The 24,726-nt window shown below is 45.2% G+C and overlaps 1 protein-coding gene across 2 annotated transcripts in view; it reads left to right on the top strand.

Annotated features, from left to right (window-relative positions):
• The window catches only part of PITPNC1 (phosphatidylinositol transfer protein cytoplasmic 1), a 222,981-nt gene that overhangs the window by 118,538 nt on the left and 79,717 nt on the right, over positions 1-24,726 (top strand). For both annotated transcript variants that reach the window (XM_045835968.1, XM_045835969.1), the window contains exons 3-5: positions 3,116-3,204; positions 4,178-4,185; positions 22,704-22,775. In XM_045835968.1, the coding sequence (XP_045691924.1) occupies positions 3,116-3,204; positions 4,178-4,185; positions 22,704-22,775 (169 nt within the window). The remainder of the gene's footprint in view (positions 1-3,115; positions 3,205-4,177; positions 4,186-22,703; positions 22,776-24,726) is intronic.

Here is a 24,726-nt window from a genome sequence, read left to right on the forward strand (position 1 = left end):
TCAATGAAGGCCCGGGGGGAGACATGGTGTCATTTCACATCCGCATGCTTTCCAGTACCGTGAAGGCGTCAGAGACAAAGGTCCCTCTCTTTCCTCAGTGCCTGTAAACCACAGCCGTGGCGAGACAGGCCACTGGGGGCTCCAGCCCTGGCCAGTGGACCGAGAGGCCGTGAGTTGAACCATGCCGCCTTTCTAGAAGAGAGGTTCTTGTTTGACACCTAGTAGTTAGTTTGAGTGACAGACTTCTCCTTAGAACTGTAGGCTGTGTGACAATGTACATCATGAGAGTGACAGCAACAATGGGGACTAATATAATTCCACTTTTGTTTGCAGCCCCAATAAATCATTACTGCAGGGAAAAAGAAATTTCACTTTCTCAGACAAGGACGATTTATATGATGATGTGTTCTGGGTAAATGAGGTCCAAGAGAAGGTCTGTTAGGGGGCTTACAAACATTTGAAATGACGTGTCATAGAACTTGCTGCAAATGCCCCCTGCACCTGGCCTGGTGAATGACTTGTAATCTGGTGAAGGGCCTCCTTCCCAGATTAACTGAGAGTCACATGAGATCATACCAACCAGCTTGGCAAAATGATGGTCTGTCTTCGGGTGTCACATTGGACAATGTAACTGATTATAGTGCTGTGGATCCTACCAGAGCTGGTGAATGAAACAGCTAAAATAAAGGTTCTAGACTCTAGAGTCCTGACCACTTACAAACAGGAGAAGTCTTGATGTGAATGGAACGTTGCCAGTGTTTTCCATCTTCCTTCCAGAAAGTGATACTTGCATAGGAATGTGCTTCTGGGAGGCTTTCAAATGAATTATGGAGAGAGGGCAGCTTGGGCCTCAGAGTGCCATGCCTGAGCACCTAATGAATCAGGGTGGGGGGGCTGCCATATAGATGGACCCCCTCTCCCCTGCCCCACCACCGAGGAAGACAGTGTATAGTGGGCCCTGATGCTTGCAGAGAGTCATAGGCACTTTGTCTAAGCTAAACAATGCCTAGCCTACTTTGGGGACATCCTGCAATCCTGTTTCAGTCCATTAAAAGCACAAGAAAACCACTTGCCTGTGAGTAGAACCCACTTCTTCCTGCACTACATTGACATTTCGCTCTGGGGTTGAGGGCAGAAGGAGGGAGGGAACCCAGGGGAAGTTTTGCTTAAGATCATTTCCCGCACGAGGGCTCACTGCAACCTTCCTACCCGAGACGTCAGCACCAGTTGCGCCCCCACTTGAGGGACTGAAAGAATAAATCATAGGCAGAAGCTGTAAACACGCCCGTCAGGAAGCAGCCTTGCTTCGGAGCTGTGCGAATGTGAGGTAAATGAGCAGTTACTGCAGAGCTGACTTTACAGGAGGGAGACATTCTGCGTGAGGGCACAAAGAACTGTAATGTGAATTCTAAAACTGCTCCGGTTTTCTCCCCACGGCCCACCCGAAGCAGTGATCTTCGTCCGCACTCGCCTGGCTCAAGGGAGCTTTCATACCCCCATTTGTTTTAACCCTGATAAGTGGCCCAGAGCTCCGGGTTGGGTCTGTCTGGTCAGCCGTTGAAAACACGTATTTGTCTTTTAGGGAGCAGGTCCTGGATACCGTCAGAAACATGAGAAACAGTTTGAGGAGATACACAAGGAACAAATATTTTACTGTCACTGGGTGTCATTAAATTCCGTGTCTAAGAGGGATTGGGGATTTGGGGTTCTAGGAGCGTGATGCTCCCCGCCTTTCCTCGTTGTATCATCTTGGAATGCAAAACTGCGTCGTGGTGCTCTTTATTGCCAACACACAGCCCTCAGGAGCTGGCGTGTGCGTCATCTTGCTGGGTCTGCCGTGCTGCCAGACACCGGTGTCCCAGACACGTAGCTGTAGGCACCAGAACAGGAAAGAAGCGAAATGGCAATGTCTGGGAAGACGGAAAACCCCGGGCATGCTGCTGGGGCGGGAGCAGGGGGGATAAAATCGTGCGGACATATTTAAGGAATATATAATACTCTACGTTTAAATAGAATATTTAAGGAGTTCTCTGGGCCTGTCCTGTGCTGTAGAGTTTGCCTCTGAAGGAAAACAAAACAAAACTTAATTAGCCCTTGGTTTACAAAAGGTCTTGGGACCTGTGCCTTTGGGTTTTCTTTGTTTCAAGAATTTGTTTTCTGCAAATGCAGGCCTGGTCCCTGTTCCACAGGCGTAATAGCTCTGTCATTGTGTTTGTTTTCTAGGGCTGCGGCAACAAATTGCTAAAACCTGGGTAGCTTGAGAACACAAATTTATCCTCTCATGGTTCCCGGAGGCCAGGAGTCTGAAACCTGGGCATGGGCAGGGCAGGGCTGGTTCCTTCAGGGGGGCTGTGAGGGAGGGTCTGGCCTGTGCCCTGCCCCTAACCTCTGGTGACTGGCAGCCCTTGGAGCTGCATCACTCCACTCAGTCTGGGCTTCTGTCTTTGCGTGGCCATCTCAAATCTAGGGAGAGTTCATCAAATCTAGGGAGAGTCCATCTTGAGATCCTTAACAATTACATCTACAAAAACCCTATTTTCAATTAAGATTAAATTCTCAGGTTAGGATGTGGGTGCATCTCTGTGGGGAGACCCAAGTCAACCGACTGCAGTCATTGAGGGGTTTTTCTTCGTATCTAAAGTTGCTACTCTCTGTTGTTTCAGTCCACTTTCAGAACAGGGCTCACTGTTAAGCTAAGCTCCAGCGTTTTCTTCTCCGTCCCCCTACCCCATATTCGCGTTTAAACATCCCTTCCTACTCCGTCTGCCATACCACTCCCAGTAGACAAAGGCCAGGCTGGCCAAACCCTTTAAACATAGCACCTCCCAGCCACTGAATTCTCCTGTCCTGGTCAATCAGATCTAAGAGGATGATCCTATGAGGTCCCCCATACCAGCCGTAACCTCCTGCCTTCACACATTTGGTGAGCACATCAATATGCACAGAAATCGACAAACTGGGATAAAGACCAGAGGCTCAGGGCAGAGATGGCTGCAGAGAGAAGAGCTGCCTCAGAGCCCCGAGGTCCCTCTAGCAGTCAGTTCATCCAGGAAGATGCGGTAGCACAGTGAGGCTCTGAACAGACTGATTCTTCTTTTTCTTTCTTTCCTCTTAGCAAACTGCCTAGCTGGGCCAGAGCTGTTGTTCCCAAAATATTTTATGTTACAGAGAAGGCTTGGAACTATTATCCCTACACAATTACAGGTAAGTCTTTTGTGCTGGTATGTTACATGTAGCAATAAGACGGACCAGTATCACATGTCCCTGATTGCGGGTTCATTGTCCCCACAGAGACTAGTGGGCGATCCCAACCTCCTCTCCAGTCAGCACTCTTCTTAGCCGGGAGTAGGGGGGTTAAGCTAGACCATTTCCTTTCTTTTAAAAGTGATTTTGGAGAAGGAAAGTTAAGCTCTTTTAATGACATTTCTAGAGGTTTTGTTATCCTTATTGTTTTCTGATTCCTCAAGTAATTTGGGGGTTTGGTTTTCTTGTAAACAAGTTGTTTATTTTGACTTGTTTGTTTTATAGCCCCACCCTCATATCCCCAAAAGCACCTTGACTATAATTTATGTAAAAGATTCTGTTGGGTCCCTTTGTCTCAAACTACATGCTTTGCAATTGGATAGCATGGGAAGCTTTCAAATCACTTTTCCTCTCACTTGTAGTAATGGAATGTTAAACTCTGTGCTGATACTGAACTATAAATTGTGGCCAAAAAGTGTAGAAGGCTTGGTTCTTGCCCTCAAACACATGAAAATTCAAAATCCCACTTGAATGCCTTCATAACAGCCTCTTCTTACTGGTTATGAAAGCTGCTTTTCCACTTAAAAGATTTTCTGTGTGATTAATGAAATGCTCTGCTGGAATTATTAATCTTTAATTCTGCTTTTATAATGCTAGTGCTTTGGTTTTTAATTAGCCACAAACTCATAGGCTAATTGAATCTTGTCTTACAGTCCTTGTCTGACCAACCACTAAAGTATCATAGAGTTTCAAAAACAAACATGGAAACATTCATTTATGAAAGTTTAATTTTTAGGTTTCTTTACCACATTTGTAATAATTATAATGAACTAGTATATGTTAGCTTTATGGTTTTATATGTAAGCATGGTCTAAATCACCATTTTTGTCTTTTTTTTCTTTTCCCTCTTGTCCAAATGAACTTCTGGGACCAGAATACACAGTAAGTTTTATTTAATCATTTTTAAATATTCAGCATACAATCAATGGAATAATTGAAACTTCTCTTGTACCTCTCATCTTCTCAATGTAATAAAAATATAGAGGAATAGTTCAGAATCAGAAATATTTCAATGTTGGCTATTGCATAGTTATATATGATACAATAACTTGAAAATTATTTCAAGTTATATCATTCTCATTTGGTCCAGAATATGAATGTTAATTTAAAATGCCTTGATAGTTACTTTACATAATTAACTTTGCTTATATTTTTAAATGGCTTGACTAATCTACTTGTGGTAGGTCACTGTCACGAAGAACAGTTTCTAGAGACGTGGAAGGGAAGAGATGGCGGTAGTTGGCAGTGGAAGATGGGCTGTGGCCTCATCCCTTACAGGAGAGCCTTGAAACTGGAGAGACACGCGTTCAAACTAGTGTACTCGGAGCTCTAGATTGGAAAGGCTCGGTGGCTTGATGAAATTACTTAATTTCTTCGTGTCCTAAGAATCTCTAGAGTCATTACTTCTATTTAAAAAAAAAGAGGACCTTGTATATTGTGTTATGGTTTTTTCATTGGTTCATTTCCCCAGCGGCCAACAGTTCAAACGGTCAGAACAAGAAAAGGGTTAACTGAGCTGCAATGGAATTGCATTTTCAGTCTCAATCACAGCAGCCAAGGAAGGAGAGATGGAGAGAGAGAATGGAGAGAAAGGATTCCCCTTGCCCTTGGCATGAGCAGCATGCCCTGTATGTAGCAGGTGCTCAGTAAGTAGTTATTGAAGGAATGAATTCATTCATTCATTCTCAATGAACTTGTGAATTCACACCTGAGTGAACACCTATGGGACTGAATGAATGAAGGAATGCATGAACCAAAGACAGACAGTCCAAACAGACACAGCAGAAGTACCACTAGCTGGAGTCCATGGGCCTGAGTGTCCCTTGGCTCTGCCACTGGCGGAAATTCTTACACGAGTGACTCCAAACAGCCAGTTCTTCCCTTCATACAGGTCTGTGACCATGTTCTTGTCTGTCCTTTGCAGAATTAAAAAATAGAAATAATATTCAAAGTTTTTCATAAAATAATTTATTCTTGGACATTAAAGTGTCTTTTTTAAAAATGAAATTATAGGAATATATATAACATTCCCTCCTGCCCAATGCCCATAACTTAAAAAAAGGGCCATTCTATGGCAAAATATACATTTTGGAGGTCAGGGAACCACTGCTCTGGAACAAGCCACTTAGCTTCTCTGCACCTAAGTTTCTTCCATCTCTAAGGTGGGGATAACCCCTCTTTCATGCTGCTGTTAGTAGAAGGATGCAGTGATGTAACACAAGGGTCAGAAGACTTTCTGTAAAGGATCATCTGGTAAATATATTCTGCATTGTGGCCCAGACGGTCTCTGTCACTGTGAAAGCGGCCATAGACAATATGTGAGGATATTGGCGTGATCATATTTGCCCAGGCAGCAGGCCAGATTTGTCCCCAAGGCTATAGTGTGCCAGCCCCTGATATGTATAGAACACTATTAGCACATCTGTACATAACAGGCAATTAAATGCTCCCCACCAATGCTACTCCCAGTTTCATTGCTCCTAGTAACCATACGATCTTCGAGGAAAAGACTTGAGGGTCTTTTGAACCTTGCCCCTTTTAACAGCTGTGCACATTACTTCCCATCAAGCCTCCACTTCCTCATCTGTAAGTGCAGAAAATGTACTAACTTCTCTCATAGGGTGATGTGAAGAGTATATCTTTTTGTTTTATTATTAATCATTCAATGCTAGAAGCTGCCACCATTAGAATGGAACTTCTATGGACGAGTGTCTTAGTGACCATCAGCACAGACTGGGCTCTAGTTATTACAGTGGACAGCACTAATTGTCTGGGTTATTATTTGATTTTATTGATATCTCATGGTATCCCACTTTGAGCTTCTCCAAAATCCTGTGCACAGACTTTTCGTTTGGAATGTAGGCAGAACATGCTCGTCCCTGTAACTACGCAAAGGCAGTTATTTGCCTGGTAGGCCTTAGAATTAGGTCACCTTGACTTGCCCCAAAAGAATCCAAAGAATCCTTCCTTGTCCCTTTCTAGCTTCTGATGGCCCCAGGCATTCCTTGTCTTGTGGCAGCCTGACTCCAAACACTGCTTCTGTCTTCATATGTCTCTTCTCTGCATATCTAAAAATATATTTTTATTGACTGATTTGGGGGAGAGAGAAAGAGACTGATTTGTTGTTCCACTTATTCATGTATTCATTGGTTGCTTCCTGTATGTGGCCTGACCAAGGACCAAACCCTCAACCTTGGCATATAGGGATGACACTGTAACCAACTGAGCCACCAGGCCAGGGCTTCCCTTGTATCTATCTTTTCACATAGCACCCTCCTCACTGTGTCTCTCTCCTTGTAAGGGCACCAGTCACATTGGATTAAGGACCCACCCTACTCCAGTATGACCTCATCTTAACTAACTGCATCTGTAGTGACCATAATTCCAAATCAGATCACATTCTGAGGAACTGAGGTTAGGAATTCAACATATAAGGGGGGTGCAATTCAACCCATCATACCGGCTTTCAGGTTTAGGTTAACATTCACTTATTAAGCACAAACAAAGTGTAAAACACTGTGCTAGAAGGCATCACTGAGCAGTAACCTCTGCCTTTGGGGCAAGTTACAATCTGGACATAGCAGTCTGATGACATTCCAGTCAAAGCCAGAGAGTCATCAGCAAGTCTTGGAATTTTCTGAAGGCAAGATAGGACAGGCCGTCCTTCAGCCCAGGGGACAGGCTGGCACCAGACCTGCTCACTGAGCTGGATGAACTCGGAGAGGGGCTGACAGCAGAGGCTCACACCAAAAGGTGGAATGAATGGCACTGAAGCCTTAGCCATACAAGCGATTGCAATGTGAAAGGAAGAGTCCTGGTCTCTAGATTGGGGTCTTCAGCTTCAGGGACAGGACACAGCCATCTTACCTAGGTCAGACAAGGTGATCATGCAGTGCTGGGATGATAAAGTTGCCAGCTTTAGCAAGTAAAAAAGCCTACTGCAAGCAACTAGTTTTTACTATAAGTATGTCCCAAATACTACATGGGATATACTTATACTAAAAGATGCTCATCTCGTATTTTATCTGGCAGTCCCTTGGGAGCAGGTGTGGCGGTGGGGCAGAACTGGTCTCAGAGACCAAAGTGCCAAAATCAGGTTGTAAGAACAGGGCACACTGGTAGGCCAAGGGACCAGGATGTGAGAGAATTGTGTGACTCCGGAAACTGCCCTGCAGTTGACATGCCATGTTAACGCCAAGGCCAATCCAATGACCAGTCAGAACCACTTAAGTGCTTCCTGCCTCAGTTGGGATTGGCTCAGGAAGTGAAATGGATTGAAGGCAGGCAGAGCTGGAGAAAATAAAATGAGAGAAGATGACTGCATGACTGTCAGTATATCAGGGAAAGCCTGTACTAAGGGTTAAAGTGCAAATAAAAGGGTTGTGAAAAAGAGAAATTCTGCCTCAGAGAAATATGAGATTTCTTGGAGAAGGTGGGATTTGAGCTGGACTTTTGGAATAGTAGAACTCCCACCTACAGACACCTGCTATGTCTCAGTTTGCTCAGGGTACATAACAAAAGACCACATACTGGGTGGCTTAAACAAGAGACATGTATTCCTCACAGTTCTGGAGGCTGGAAGCTCCAGATCAAGGTGTTAGCTGATTTGGCTTTTGCTGAGGGCCCTCCTCCTGGTTTGCCTTCTTGCTTTGTCCTCACTCAGCAGAGAGAGGGGGGAAAAGCAAGCTTTCTGGTCTCTTCTTATAAGGGCACTAATCCCATTATGATGGCCCCACCCTCATGATCTCATCTAAACCTAATTACCTCCCGTAGGCCCATCTCCAAATACCATCACATTGGGGTTTGGGCCTCAACATGAACTTGGGAGCAGGCACACAGTTCTTACTTAGCATGCTCACTCCATTCCCAATGGCTAAGTGATATCACGCAGGTCCTGGCTGCCTAGATACACAGAGGCCAGGTCAGTGTGACTTTGAATGTCAGGTCAAGGGTGGATTTCATTCTCCATAGGGAAGCAACATTGTTCCTGTCTAATCCACTTTTATTTTCCATCCCAAATATAGGACAACTTTGCTTTCTGTCTCCCAGTGAGTGGGGGAATCTTGGGACTTTTCTCTCTCTGGCTGCAGGTGCACTCCTTCCCATCCACTTGGACTTGACTGTGTTCTCATGCCCTCTGCCCACCGCAGCAGACCAGACGAAAAAGCCCACTCTTCTCTCTGACTACAGGGTCTGCTGCTGGGATTTATGACACATGCTTTCAATTGTTTTCATCTTTTTCTCTGTTTTAAGTGCTTTTTCACTGGGCTGTTTATCCCCTGATTTCTTAATCCTGAATATCTCTACTCGACGTCATTCCAAGCTTCATATTTCATAACTGTGCCCCAGAGCAAAACCTCCCCAGTGCCAAACCCCCAATTCGGGCCCCCAAGCCCACCCCTCCCTCCTGGAAGCCAGATAGTTGTCTATTTTCATAGGATTAGTCCTGAGCAATGTTTTTTCTTAGGGTCCCCTAGGTCTTATATCTGACTGTCCAGCCTATTACTAAGACCTCCTGCTGACTTCATCTGTGACAAAGTCCAGCCAAGGGACCTTTTTATTTAGGATCATTTAGGGCCTTGACATTATCACAGTTATAAAGACATAAAAGCTTTTTCAGCACTGTGAGTGACTGTGTGTGTTGAGGATTATGTGGAAATTCTACTTGACCAGGAAATGGAAAAAAATATCTTTAGCTTGGTTATGGGAAAAAGCTTAATTATACAATAAACAAAGAGCAACACAATGACAGTTTTCCGGAGGACAGACCATCCGACCAGTTCTTCAGAACCGGCAGGTCCTTCTGAAGTTTGTCAAGTCACAAAGGAAGGTGCCCGGGGAGGCTGGCTGCCTTCCAAAGTCGCTGATTTTGTTTGTGTAGAGCTAAAAAAGGAAGCACTGGAGTATGAACATAGCTCAGCAGCATCAATTCAGCCTCGGTAATGATGAAAGGAGGAAAAAAGGATTTTCTTCCCATTTGTGTGGATCTGACAACCTAAGCTATAGTAAGTCGATAGGAGTGACTTTTGCTATATATATATTTTGCTGTTCTGACCACTCCACTCCCCCAAAACGTCTTTTTTTTATATATATATATTTTATTTATTTATTTTTTTTAGGGAGGGAAGGGAGGGAGTGGGAGAGAGAAAGAGAGAGAGAGAGAGAGATCAATGTGCGGTTGCTGGGGGTTATGGCCTGCAACCCAGGAATGTACCCTGGCTGGGAATCGAACCTGGGACACTTTGGTTCCCAGCCCGAGCTCAATCCACTGAGCTACGCCAGCCAGGGCTTCCAAAACGTCTTTTGATAAGACTCTGCAGAAGAGGCGATGACAAATGGGAAGCACCGTTTTGTTAGAACAGCTAGCTGGCTGGCTGTGCCCCGAGGGAGCAGAGGTGGTCACGGGCTGCCCAATGTTGCCCAACATTTTAATTATTTAGTTGAAAGAGGTACAGAAGTAAATTGTAACAGACCAGGGAGAAGGAAATGACCCTTGAATGAGAACTTCAAACAGTATTGAGCCATTCAGCGTTGGTTTAGTTGAACCTGGAGGGATCAAGGCTGCTCGCAGCTGGGAATGGGTCATCAACCACCCAGGATGAACTCAGGTTATCTTCCTAGGAGCTGCAATTGATTGAGGCATTTTTCTGAAAGCAGCTAACTGTCCTGGGTAGGAATTCACTTGCAGTCTTGGCCTCCGCTGTTTCCCTGATAATCAGAGAGAGCTGAGGGGTGCTGGTGCCCATTCCTCTCAAGCCCTCTCTTTCCGCTTAAGCTCCCCCCTCCTCCGCCTTCCACTGAGTCCCTGCCAAGGGTTATTACAAAACTAGGAAATTACAAAGCTAGGAAACAGGAACAAGTCCAGGGATGATAGATTATTATACCAGAACTCCAAGATTAGTCTGGTCTGGAGGGAAATTAGAGGTCAATCCGGCCATCTCAACTCCTTTGTGAGCTAAGAGAACGGAGGTCCCTGTGTGTTTCTTCTTTGGGAATGAAACCAGGGATTGCGATGGGGGTTAGATGAGCAGGAAGTAACATTGGTCTCCACATGACAATTAACTCTCAATATCCAGTGCAGTACATAATTTTATGGGGCAAAGCACAGTATTCCTTCTTAGAAATGGGGACGTATGAGCTGGGACAAGTTAGAGACCAAGGTCAAAGAAAGTCTTCCAGCTGGAGGTGCAAGGTCCTCCAGTTGGAACCTCGGAGCAAGGCAGCCGTCCGGCCAGAAGAGGACCTTCCCAGAGAAGGCGGTTGAAGTCAGAGGAGCCATGGACCGTGGCTCCTAAATAGAACCAGAATGATCAAGTTCAGAAGTCTTCAGGGTTCAAGAGAATTTAGATGGAAACTTTCTAGAACCATTTATAACCATCACGAAGGTGGTGTGTAGCCCATTAAGTAAGGGAAACACTGCGTCACACCGTTAAACACATTTTGGTATTGCAGGGCTTCTCAGAGCCCTTACCGTTCTAACCTACGTTGTGAATCCACAAAAGGGAGCTGTAGTGTGGAACACTGCCCACCCTTTTCTGCCCAAATGTTTGAGTGAAAAATAAGGGTATGCGTTATACATGGGTAGTACTAATTCCGTATCTATATAAATGTTTTTAATTCTTTCATTTATGCTTATGCGTTGAAAGTGTAACTCTACAAAGCAATAATGATATCCATATGCAAAATAATACCCTGGAATACGATAATTGGTTTTGTTTCTAAATATAAGTAAATAAATAATTAAATTTTAAAAACTAAAACAAAAGGGGTTTTTTTTTCCCCCTGAAAGTTTGGGCCAAAAACATGGGGGCACATTATACACAGGAGCGCATGATACACGGCAAAATATGGTGTTTGCCCCCACGACCTTGGGTTTCTTAAAGCCAGTCTTCTGAAACTCAGGAGAGTACCAGAAGTTTCTCTCAGGGTCACAGCCACGATGTGCTCAGTAAATAGGCCAGTGGATTAATTCTATTTTGGTTAATGTTATTTCTTTTCTCTTAAATTTCAGTGGGTTAATATGTTGCCTGAAGATTACTATCACTCCAATACCAGTTTTTTTTTAAGAACTCCCAACAGCAATGAAAAAATGTTTTAAAGAATCACATGACACAGAACCTCTAAGTTCCCTTTTAAGTTTAGCTGATTCTGTTAGACCACAAAACAAAGACCCCAGTGTATCAGAATGACTGTGAGCTCCTGCATTCCGATTTACTTCTATTTAGAAAGTGAACTGGTTGCACGGGTGAACCACTTGCCTGCCCACTCATTCGCAGATGCACTCTGGCCCTTGCGCAGGACGGGAACTTGTCTCCACATCCCACCAGCCTTGCTAGCCCATCAGTACCCGGTGAAGCAGGAACCTCACAGCATCCAGTCAGTGTTGTGTGTCTGGTTGATCCCTCGCTCTTCCCAACTCTACTTTGTACTTCGGAGAAAATTAATTCAGCCACTTGGAGTGAGGGAGAGAACAGAAGATGAAATATGTTTCTCTGTTCTGACCTAGCATTTTTTAATTGTATTTTTTTTTAAACATCACTCAGAGCGACTTTATAAAGGGCCATCATCAGAGAAAAAATATTTGTTTAAAGGAATTTTCGATGGAACATTTCACTAGGGAATTCTTCTTTGTTTTCTCTTTTCCACTTGCGGTCCTGAAACTTGGATTTCTTTTCCACTATGTAGTAATTTCTATGGAGTGCGTTCATTTCAAGTCGGTGAGGTCAGAATAGTACAACCGGGACAGTTTTGTGGGGCAGATTCTGTAAAAACAAAATGAAATGCATATAACATGGTTATACTAACACAATCAGTTTTAGTGATTAAATTAAGTCATTGCAGACTTGCCCCAGCTCTTTTGACCTTTCTAATCACCAATGTTCTCTGAACTACATGGTAGTATATATTTAAGTGAGGACTTAGCCCAGTTGGTTAAGGGGAAGAGTCTTACAGGTTTTAGCTGAATCTGAAGGTTTCCTACCTGGCCATATGCCAGCCTATATTTGGGAAGTCCCCCAATTCATTCCCATCTCTGTTATTTTCATGCACTTCTTTTTCATTTGATGTGGAAATCATTAGATTTCATCTGCCTGTCTCTTTAAATTCTTGCCCTGCTTCTATTGTGTATAGCTATCAGTCTGCCTCTATTGTGTGTAGCTATCAGTATTCACCAGCATCTTCTGCTTATTTCTGCCTTAACAGGTCCAGTCCTAGATTATGAGCCCGAATTTACTTTCCCTGCCTGGTTTTCATAGAAGCGTATGCAGCAAACCATGTCCCCATTGAGAAAACATACTTTCATTCATGTCTTTGCTCCCACTCCCTCCTGGCCTTGCTTCTCCATGAGTTGCTGTTACTCAGCATGCTAGTGGACAGGAAGAGGCTCCATCAATGAATGAACTAATGAATGCACAGAAGCCTCCGTGTAGGGCGCCAGCTGATGAGAAGCGGAGGAGAGGCTGCCGTTCATTTCCTCGCTGTGGGCTGCAGTACAAGCAGCTGTTTTCCTGCCCTGTTTGCGTGCTCTGCCTTCCTCTCATCCTCCCCCACTTCTCTTTCAGGTCCTGCTGCTCTGGGATACATTTTTCTTCCTGTGCAGCCTATATTTGGGAAGTCATTCTCTGGTTCATCCTCATCTCTCTAGGATTTACTTATAATTCCCTTTCTTCTTTGCTTTCAGATTCTCACACCTTTTTAAAAAAATCTCCACTTGGGTTCTTTTTCTCACTTTTCTGGAACTGTTCTTTACCATTTTATCCCAACTACCACCCACTGTTGTCACTATTACCACCCACATCTGTGTGTAAAGTCACGTGTGGCCCTTGGAACCCAGAACAGCAAAGGAAGCCCACATAGCTCCTTTTATTTCCTTTGCATCTTTCCGTGCAGGGTGACCAAGGCTCTGAGTAACGGGGGCAGCCGGACAAACAGCTTCTTGAAACTGGTGTGTGTGTGAAAGGTCTTCCATGCACAGAAGAGAAGCTTATCTCTATTACCTTCTAGTTATGGGGCGAATTTTCTTTCAAAATGGAAGAATAAACATTTCCTGGTGAAGAATAAAGGAAATTGAAAGATGTTTTAATATCTAGGTATCTACCAGGTGCCTCTGTGTATATGGACTCACCACCCACAGTCTCTTGTTTTACAAACAGCACAGCCTCTGGTTTGTAGACAATAATCAATCCTAAACCCCAGGCCGACCTCACTAGCCCCGCGGAGCGTCCTGGATGTAAGGCGCTTGTTGGTGAGATGTGGAACATTTGCAAATCCAGTTTTATTAATGATCCCATCTCAAGCTGAAATTCCCTGTACGGCCTTAGACTATCTTTGTTTGATATGATAAAAAAGAATATAGTACCAGAGAATCAATGTCTTCAAGGGAGTTCCATTAAGAAAAGGTCAGGTCTATAGAGAGCTTAATGTTCATTGATAGCCAGGAACACCTGTTGTCTGAAGCCAGCACAAGATGGCCAGGGAGGGACGCATTGAGTTCAGATGAAAGCTAAAAGGAAATAGCCTTGTAAAAGCATATAGATACATGACCTACCCCAAGCCAGCTTCTCAACTCTTCCATTTAACTTTCTTCATGCCAGGCCTCCACCTGAAGTTTGCTCTCAGGCATGGAAGGATTGCAGCTGGTGACCAGGAATGAGGCATTGAGTTATTGGGCTCAGCCTTGGTTTTTAGACTTTCCTTTTCTTGGTCCCGGAGGTTCCTTGTCCATGCCTCACTGCATAACACCATGTCCTGCGTAACACTCTATTTGGAGAATAGACTCTGATATCCCTTAAAAGTAGCTTGAACTACTGAACTGTATCAGCTCTCAGGTCCTGCCCTCTGCTCAAATTCCATGAACGAAGCAGTGATTCCCAGACTTCTGGATTTACATCTCCTCCATGGACTTATCAGTGCTCTTTATAATATGCTCTTCCTTGTGTTAAGGTGGACCAAAATTAAGAGAATATTTGGAACATCTTGTCATAATAGACTTACTTTGGAACATCATCGATGTTTCTCACATCAATGTTTTGACTCTCTTTCTTGCTCCCTCTTTTCCTCTCTCTCTAAAATCAGTAAGCATGTCCTTGGGGGAAGATTTTTTAAAAATACTTCGAACAGTGCCTGATGATAGTAAGCACAATATCAACACTGTTGTCATTGTTACCTCAGTGTTGGGTCATGTCTGTCGGCCCTCACTGGACATGGAGAATGCTGGCTGTGTTTGCCTTGCATCATTTTGACCCAGAGCTACTCTTAAAACTTCCCGGGGTTAAGAAACACGTGGGCAGTATGTGAGGAACCTGGAACCCTCAGCAAATCAGCAGGAGAGGGGCCTGGAGTCTGTTTTTAACAAGCCCCCAGATGAGGCATCATTGAGAAAGTTTTAGAAATACACTGTTAGAGAATGCATGGCTTTATTTTACTGTGTTAGCTGCTACAGGGCAGGATAGATTCCTGTTAGTTTACCAGGTTAGTTTCACCATGTACTGCGTGCTGCAGGAGTGTAGTGTGTTGTTAATGATGATCTTCAAAATGAATGGTGATTCTTCCAGAAGTTTTGCCACTGTGTGTTTCTGACGTGCAGAACACTTAGAGAGCCTCAGACTCACCTCCCATGGCCCACTCTCCCTCTGCAGCTTGTGGGTTGGCTGCCAGGGCCTCCGGCACCACCCAGAAACTGACTGTGAAATTCCCAGTCTGTTTGCCTCTTTCTCTTTAAGACTTGCTGCATTTAGTTTGGTTCTAAGTGTTTCTTATTACCATGGCAACCCTAATCAATCACTGAACTAAAAATAGCTCTTTCATGTTTCCGAAGCATGTCTGTAGTGAATTGAAAATTCAGATCTGCCCTGTAGTCTGCATATGACGCTTCCGTTTCCCGACACTGAACCTGAGTGTGCTCATGTCTGGAAGTGATTCTTCTTGCAGGTACTTGGCTCATCCTTCCTGGCCTTCTTCCACTGCAGATTCTCTCATGTCTTCTAAAAGATACAAGTACAAGCATTCACGTGTTCAACAACCATTGCTTTTCTGTGCTTGCAGTTTTAGGTGCTACAGGTTGTACAGGTACTCAGTGGTCACTATGTAGGAAGAGGTTCATGCCAGTGGATGCCCCTGGGTATGGACGGCAGATTAAAGAAACACAGATCCTAGCAACTAAGGAAGCTGGTCATGGCAGGGAGCAGATGGCAGCACCACTAGCAAGACTTTTCTGGGTTGGGAGGATCTGAGCAAGAAAATCAAAGGGGAGATCACAAGAGACCTTTTTTTGCCTTATTTCCCTAATTGCTCCATGACACCATTACTATTTTTAGGAGGTTGAGGGCAAAACAAACCCTGGATGTAATAAAGTGAACGTTTGTTGTGATTCTTCTGGCCAACCTGCTCTTATAGTCAAGAGAAAGAGAAAGAAAGGTTTTTCTTGAGAAAAAAGATTTCAAATCCAGTGTGGTCCCAGGGGAGGCTGGAGCACTAGGGAGGTGCTGAAATGACTCACTGTGTCCCCCCTGGCTGCAGGGGAGGAGGGCCTCTCACAGCCTCTGCCCTGCTCCGTCCACCATGCTGCTCTGGAGTCCCCACCCCAACCCCGGGCCTGTGAGTAGGGTCATCTCGTGGGACTCTGCCGCTCCCAAATTCTGTAGGTTTTTTGGTGCTATTTCTTAATTCCTTTGAGTCTCAGTTTGTGTAATGAGGCTCCATGAGCCAGCCAGCATAAAGACTTTAGATCTAGGAAAAAAGAAAGTACACGGAGATCCCAGTAGTATTCTTGTTTTCCTGCATGGAGTTGGCAGGGAGTCTGGGAAAGCTGAGAAGTAATGCGGGGAGAGAGCTGCCGTGCACGAAAAGGAGCTGCCAACCCTCCAGGAAAAGGAGGACAGTGAGGGGATGGCCCCGGAAGGTATAATGACGTCCTCAACAACAAAACAGGTCAGAGGTCTCAGAGCGAGGCTGAAGGAGCCCAAGCGGGCTCTGTGTCTTGGCCACCATTCATGTCATAGGAAGGACCAAGCAGGCATCTTCCTTTATCGCCGCTCCAGCAAGCCCCCAACCTCCCGGTGCATCCTCACACTTAGACAGCAGGCGCCCCACACCCCCACAATCCTGTTTTCCCCCCGGTAGCCTGTGGGATTTCCTGGGAAAGGGGTACAGTGGGATGAGCCAACATACCCCAGGGACTGTTCCACCGACACCACCCGGTCTTGGCCATTCATTTTATCATTTAATCCTCACCCCACAGCTCTGAGGTTGGTGTCATCTCCCCTTTGCAGATGAGAAAACTGAAGCTCGGTGGCTTAAAAATTTGCCCCACATCACAGTTTGTGAGAAAGGAAGCTGGAATTTGAATTAAAGTTTATTTCACTCCAAAACCTTTTTCTACTGAACTACCACTCGTCCTCCCTGTGGGCCGGCCGCACGCTGCTGCACCCGGACAGCAGCTAACAGCAAGCTTAGTGGTATCGGTTACTAGTAAATGTCATCCCAGGCGGTAAACAGTGGCCATCGGTAAAGCAGATGACATCAAAGGTAGAACTCTTAAGTTGAAAAGAATGTAAATTCCCCATTTCCCTCAAAATGTTTCAACCTCGGAGTGAGTAATTACTTCACTCAGATGAGCCAGATGGGAGATTTGGAAAAGAAGCAGTGGTTGGATTCTGGAGGTTGAGTATTATATTAGTTTTCTATTGCTGTATAACAAACTTCTCACAAGTTTAATGACTTCGTACATCACAAATTTATCATCTCACATTCCGAGTGGGGCCCAGGTGAGGTGGGTCTTTGGCTCAGAATCTCACCAGGGTGAAAGCAAGGTGTCAGCCATGGCTCCTGGCTCATCTGAGGTTCGGGGTCCTCTTCCAAGCACACTGGTTGCTGGCAAGACCCAGTTCCTTGTGGAGCGGGACAGAAGTCCAGTTTTCTAGTTGACTGGCCCCTGCAGGTCACTGGCAGCTCCTGGAGCCCTCCCTCAGCATCTAGCCACGTGGCCCTCTTGAAACATGGCCACTTACTTCTTTAGAGCCAGCAAAGGAATCTCTCCTTCTGAAAACAAGCCTTATAGGATACAACACAACATAATCTGATCACTCGGGTAATCTAATCAATGAGCTACTATCCTGTGTTCACAGGTCTTACCCACACTGAAGGGGAGGGATCGTACAGGATGTGTGTAGACTGGGAATCAGGGTCCCATCTTGGAATTCCATCTGCCATGAGTATTTGAGTCCTGCCTTCCTGCTGCCTTTGTGTTGTCATGGGCCAGATGGGACTTTCAGCTCTCACCGTGCCTAGAGAGCGTGAGTCTTCCAGGTCCCTTAGACGCCATCCAGTTTCAGCCAACGGGCCATACTCCTGACGCCTCTCTTCTTTCACTGTGTCCCAGTTTGGTTATGTTGGGTTTCCCAACTTTTTTCCTTTCCCACACTCCTGACAGTTCCCTCAGCACAGCAGCATCCCCCCTACCCATAGAAATGTGTCCAAATCTTTAGGGAATAATGCATATTTTGATGAAGTTCAGGGTTGTAAGGTGGGGTGTTCCTTTCTCCCCCTGGATATCTGAGAATGATGAGGTAGGGGCTAGATTCCTAGCTAGAGCAAAGCTCTTAAGTCACAGGTAGCAGATTCAGGCAATCTTAAACTAAAGGAGATGCATTGGTGTCTGAATGACTGGGGTGACCATGACTTACTCCATTCCATTCTGCAGTAGCATCAGAGCTTATCATCTGTTTGTTCATCCAGACACGTAGACAATTGTGATAATGGAAAAAGAACGCTGTGACAAAGGTACAAACAACATTGCCTGCACATGGGGGACAATCATTCTGAAGTGGTATTTGAGGTGGTCTGCAGTAAGATTTAGGAAGGAAGTTTCAGGCTGAGAGAACTATGGACAAAAACCAAACAAACAAAAAAACAAATATGTAGCCCCAAGTGTCCCAGGGAGTGGGAAGTGGTCTTCTGTGTCTGGCCCGTGGGATAAATACAGAGCAGAGCCTCAGAGAGCAGTAGGGTCAGCTCTGGGAGATTCCTTGTCTCCCCTGTAAAGAGGGAAGCTGAGCCAGGAGGACTTAGAGGTTTTTTGGACGTGATGGCTGAGTGTAGTGGGACTGTTATGCCCTCAAAATTCATGCCCACAGAACCTCCAAATGTGACCTTATGTGGCAGTAGGATCTTTGCAGATGTAATTAGTTAAGGACCACGAGGTGCGAGACGAAATCACAATAGACTTAGGATGGGCAAAAATCCAATAACTGGTGACTGTTTCTGTGCCTTCTTTTCTTATAGTCACCAGTTACTGGATTTTTGCCCATCTATAAGAAAAGAAGGCACCAAAACAGAGAGAGAAGGTGGTGGTGTGGAGACAGAAGGAGCAATTAGAGTTGTGCAGCCATAAACCAAGGAACATGGGGACCACTAAAAGCTGCACGAGGTGGCTCTAGCACCTTCAGGGGAGCACAGCATTGCCAACACCTTGATTTCAGACTCACAGCTTCCAGAACTGTGAGAGGATAAATCTGTGTTGTTTTAAGCCGCCAGGTTCATGGTAATCTTGTTATAACAGCCCTAGGAAACTCATACAGTGCAGGAGAACATTCAAGTTCAGTATGGACCTTTCAAGTTTGGTGTTGCCTTGTTGGGGATGGCCTGTGGGCAGCTGGACTTGTGATAAGAGCAGTTGGGGTTAGAGATAATCAATCTAGAGGTCGTCCATAAAAAAGTGGTCATGAAGTAGGGCTGGGTGAAAAAAATTAGTCATGGAAACTCAGGAGCTGATAAGATCACCACGGGACAGAATTTGGAGCAAGGAAATAGGATGCAGGGCAGAAGCTAAGGGACCACCTCCTTTGAAGGGCTGGAGGAAGGAAGAGAAAGCTGAGAAGCATCTGCTCTTCAGGAAGGAGGAATTGCTCTGTGGCATCGAACAGCGTAGAGAGTTGTACGGGGCGTACAGGATGGAAGAGCAATGATGGTTTGAAACTCCTTTGATAATCATTTCTATTCTGGATTGCTCTGGCTGAGGGAGGTGGGAGGTGAACGCAGAGGCAGCAAGCATCGACTGCTCTTAATAGAGTTCGATTAGGAAGACAGAGACATGGATTGATTGTAGATACAGAAAGAAACGTAACTGAGGGAACTTGAGGCCTATTTGGGTTTGGTTTTCATTTTGTTTTGTTTTGAGAATGTGAGACTTTCATTTTTAGGCAGGAAGGAAGCAAAATGCAAGTAATGAAATAAGTTTCCAGAGAAGAGACACATTTTTTTTTTTTTTACCACGTGCACCTATTGCGTGCTGGCACTGTGCTGGGGTTTAGCTGAATGCTCCATTGAACTTCTCAACACTACTACAGAGTAGAGAAGGATTGTCCCCTTTCCATAAATGGGGAAACCGAGGCTCAGAATGGTAAAGCCGTTTGCCCAAGTCAACACCCTCAGATTGAGCCCAGATCTGCTGACTCCTGTATCTCAGTTCTTCTCATTATACTGTTTTCCATTGGGATAAAGAAGGCACTATCTTTCTCTGATTCACAAAGAATAAGAAGTAGTATAAAAAATAGGCAGAAGATTTGAAATGCAGGAGAGGGAAGTTGTAGGTGTTTCTATCTCATGGTCCAAGTCTTCATTAAACTGTGAATCAGAATTATCATCTGTGGGAGAGGAAGAGTGAGATAAGCATGGGGTCTTAGGAAGAGAAAGGCTTTAGAAGAAACTCAGTGGTGAGATAACTAATCTTCATGAGGATTAGTGGGCCCAAATATTTTTTTTCTTGAGAGAGAGAGAGAAACATCTATCTGCTATTCCACCTATTTATGCATTCATTGGTTGCTTCTTATATGTGCCCAACCGGGCCTTGAACCTGTGACCTTGGCATATTGGGACAATGCTCTGGCCAACTGGGTGACCCAGTCAGATGGGCTGGGTTTTTCAGGGTGCTGCCTGCGTGAGGAAGCAGACATTTATCTCAACATGGACATCCCACTGGAAAGACTGTAGTGACAGCTTTGAAAGTTTCCTGAGCCATAGACACATCTGACTTTTAAGTTGAGACACGTATACACTCCAGGGCTCCAAGAAAAAGCCCTCACAGCTCCCGAGGGAATCATCAGTCACAAACCACTGCCGTAGGAGAAAACTGCTGACCAGCCTGCAGTGGGCCCATCTGATCCAGGTCCTCCCGCTGCCTTGCCCACCAGGTGCACTCACAGCCTCTGGCAGGGTTGCCACTTTGATAGGAAAATAACTGAAGTCCTTGACTCGAAAATAACACCTGCTAATTTGCATAAGAGTTTTGCATTTCATATTTGGGTTCAGTACCCAAATGCTGAGATTAATTTTTTGACCTTAGGTAAGTGGTTTAGTGGTTCAACCAATAAAAACTCTTTGCGGGGTTCCACTCTGATGCACCCACACCCAGCTCCCCACACGGGGCAGCTCTGTTCTCTCATCAGCTGGGACCGTACGCGCATTGGGTTGACTCATAAATGATGTGTCAAAAAGGACAAATCTGTTTACCTGAAGGCTTGTTGTTTTTAAAAGGGTCTCAGATGGGTGCATCTGCCCTAGTTTACAGGTCGATGGAGAGCTCTGCTGGGGAGCTCTGAGCCATCCTGGGTCCTCCAGGGTCTAGATTCACAAGGAGCAGCCCCTCTTTGGGACTCCCTGGGACTGGGCGTGAGGGCGGCAGTTACAGAATGAGAGGTTGGAGAGGAGACAGCAAAGAAGGTGTCACTAAATAACCACAGGACCACATTCTCCATAAGGGCAATTACTGGGATTGACTGTTCTCGTGTCTCCTTAGTCACGGTTCAGCTTGCTTGCTTCACTTGGATTAAGCCAATTGAATGATGAATCACACAGGCATGTGATATGAGAAGTTTCAATGGCACATCCAAGGCCCCTGCCATACGGTACAGATGCCTGGTGGCCTCAACTGGGCTGAAAGGGAATCACCAGCACATGGTGAGGGTGGGCACTGCGGACTTCAGGATTTCAGATAATGCATTCTCTCGGTCGACTTCCTATGCATGAAGTAGCAAAGTGGATTTCCCACTGGAGTGAGCATCAGCAGTCCCCGAAGGGCTAGTCAAATGCAGATGCCTGAGCCCCATCTCCAGAGTTTCTCATTCAGTGGGTAGGGGCCAGGCCCAAGAATTTGCACTTCTAACAAGTTCCATACTGCTGCTGCTCAAGGCGCAGAGAGACCCCACTTCAAGAACCAGTGGGGGCGGACACTGGGACCTGGCCACCAGACTTTCAATCCTGACTCTACTATTTACTGACTATGTGATTGCGAGCCATTTTTGTGACCTCTCTGTGCCTCCATTTCCTTATTTTTAGAGCAGGGTAATAGTAATAGTACCTAGTTCATGTCATGGTTACAAGGAATAAATGAATGAGAACCTGCAAGCAGTGAGGCCAGTGCCCGGCATAGAATACGTGCTCTTGGGACTGAGCATGTATCAGCCCAACTTGCATTTCTCCAGCACCTGCAGCTCCCAGTGGAGTTGCCTGGGTCATTTTACCCAATAGTCTTCAACCCCATTTCTGCTGGCCAAGGAAGTTAATGCTCAGCTTAGTGCTAGCGGCAGGGACATTACATCAACATTCATGAAAACCTACTTTTTAAGCTACCTTAACACTTAAAATCCACTAAATCCATAGAATGTAACTCAGTGAGACTGGGAAACTGGGGCGGCATACATTTGGATTTCTCTCCCCTGTGCTGGCAAGAAGAGGGGCTGCTTTTACGGCAAGCTCAGCTGTAGCCTCCCAGTGAATGCTGACTGTGTGCCCAGCACCACGTGCTCTACACACATGATTTTATTTAAGACTCACAGTGTTCCTACAGGTAATAATTAGTATCCCTGTTTTAATACTGCTGAGGTTCGCAGAAGTTAAACAGCTTGTCCAAAGTCACATAGCTATCGTGTGATAGACCCAAAACTAAAAGCCAGGTGTGTCTGACTTCAGAAACATATATGACCTTAAGGTTCCACTATTCCAGCTTTATATGAATATTTATAAAAGGGTAAGGCCGGGGCCCCAGGTTCCAGCAGTGGTAGCTGCTCCCCAGAGGAAAGCACCTGGAGCTGGAATTGCCTCTGATGAGGAGTTTGCTTTTCTCCAGTCTTTGGGACGACTCAGAACATAATCCTTTTGGAAATGTTCTCTTCAGTGACTTGCCTTCCATTGCTTGGTTATTCTCTCTGGCCTGACATAGATGCAATTGTGTTCATGTTGCCCAAGGCGGCTCTTGTCTGAATTCAGATATTGACCTAGTATCTTAGCATTTCTGATCGCAAACAGTGTTCCTGGCCAAGTGGTCAAGAGAGCATCCAGAGGCTATGTTGAAGATGTGAAGAGAGAAAAAATGGTATGCTAATGAAACCTTACTCTTTTTTCCGTAGTGTTCCTTTCTGCCGAAATTCTCCATTCATATAGAAACCAAGTATGAGGACAACAAAGGAAGCAACGACAGAGTAAGTAGCCCCCCACCCCACCCCCATTCCATGCTGTGCTCTTGCATCTTGGGCTCTGAGAGCCACAGTACTTTTCAAGCCCTCGTGTGTCCAGGGCCAGCAGCAGGATCTGTGCCTGGGACATGAGAGAGGTTTGGGCCTTTGGATCTGAGGGCCAGTGGCCCGGGATTTCTTTCTGGAATACTTTGTTGTCCAGCTTTTGTTCTCTCATTTATGTGCAGAAATTTCTGTGACTTGGTGTAACCTTAACCAGCTATTGAGAGGACTCCCAGATTTGGTTTGTGATCTTTGGATTAATCGCACATCTTCTCAATGACTGTTAACATTTACTTACAAAAATGAATAGTCAAGATATATGCGTGCATCCATTTTCCGGACCGTGCCTCTGTGCACATGCATACACAAGTACACACGTATCCCACCTTCAGATCAGTGTACTCCTCCTACAAAATATTCACCTTGTGGGGCTTTCTGAAACTTCCTAAATTTCAGCCAGGTACTTTGTTTATTAGTATTGCCTAAAATCCGTCTCCTGACCTGGCTTTTACCCCAGCTTCTTTCTGTGAGAGCAGTGATCCCCTTCTCCTTGGGAGTTAGTGTTTTGACCCATCAAGAGCCTCACCCTGAGGCTGGGCTGGGGGCTGGGGTTTCTATCAGAACACACTGAGGGAAGAGCCTGGATCTTGGAGCCACAAGGCTGCCACTGTTAATTCCTGCTTCATGTATGTGTTTTGCATTTGTGGAAAATGATGAAGATTGTGACTGTGTCAAAATGAGCAAGAGAGAACTTCCTAACAAAGGGACCCCTTTGGTGCCTTCCCTGTGCCAAGGGAAGGCAAAAAAAAGGATGCGGGAGGTTGTGGAGGAGCCTAAATGCCATGCAGCAAGATCTAAGGACTCATCTACATCATCACCCGGAACACCTTCTTTCACACAAAAACAGGCACTGAGAAGACCTGAGAAACCCGCCAGAAGGGACAGCTTTAGCTAGACCTACTCTGTGGCTCTTTTGTTGACATATTCTAGAAGCATCTTCTAGAACATACTTGGGGCAGGAGCAATTTTTTCTGGAAGGTCTGGATAACCTTCAGGACACAGATAGTTCCATTCACAGTGGAGTCAGCCTGGACAGAGCTTAAGTGGTTCCCAAGGGGTATCACCCAAGAACTACATTTCACAGAAGCTTGGTGAGGGAGGACACGCCTTCATTCATTCAGTGTTCAGCAAGGCTGTATCAAACACTTTCTATTTATATGTCACTCTATGAATTGCACCAATGGTATTTTAATATAGACTCATTTGTCAAACTTCAGGAACTCATAGTTTAGCTGGGGGAGAACCTACATATTAAATGTCTTAAAAACATAAGCTTTAGCCCTGGCTGGTATGGCTCATTGGATTGAGCACCAGCCTGGGAAGCAAAGGGTCACTGGTTCAATTCCCAGTCAGGGCACATGCCTGGGTTGTAGGCCAGGTTTCCAGTAGGGGGTGTGCAAAAAAGCAACCACACATTCATGTTTCTCTCTCTTTCTCCCTTCTTCTCTGTCTAAAAATAAATAAATAATTCTTAAAGCATAAGCTTGATAATGGGATTCCCTTCCTTTGATGTTAATAGTCACCATTGGTTGATCCTCAGAATGGCAAGAGTTTGAGGAGCTGCATTCAGTAATGACCCATCTGTTTACAAGGACTGATTTGGCCTGTACTAGTACTGGCCTGTACTGATCTGGACTGGTCTAGTCACTTCAGCTTTGAGGACTAAGTTAGGAAACCTAGAGTTTATCAGGAGTCAGCCAACTACTTTTTCTGTAAATACAGTTTTATTGCAACCCAACCACACTCACTCTTATGTATAATCTCCCTGATTTTCATGCTACATCAGCAGAGCTTGTCTGTTTCAACAAAGCTCATATGGTCCACAGAGCCCAAAATATTCATCACCTTGCTCTTT

This window comes from Phyllostomus hastatus, unplaced genomic scaffold, assembly GCF_019186645.2.
Source record: "Phyllostomus hastatus isolate PE091 unplaced genomic scaffold, TTU_PhHast_1.1 phas_contig_210, whole genome shotgun sequence".
In the NCBI taxonomy this organism is placed as follows: Eukaryota; Metazoa; Chordata; class Mammalia; order Chiroptera; family Phyllostomidae; genus Phyllostomus; species Phyllostomus hastatus.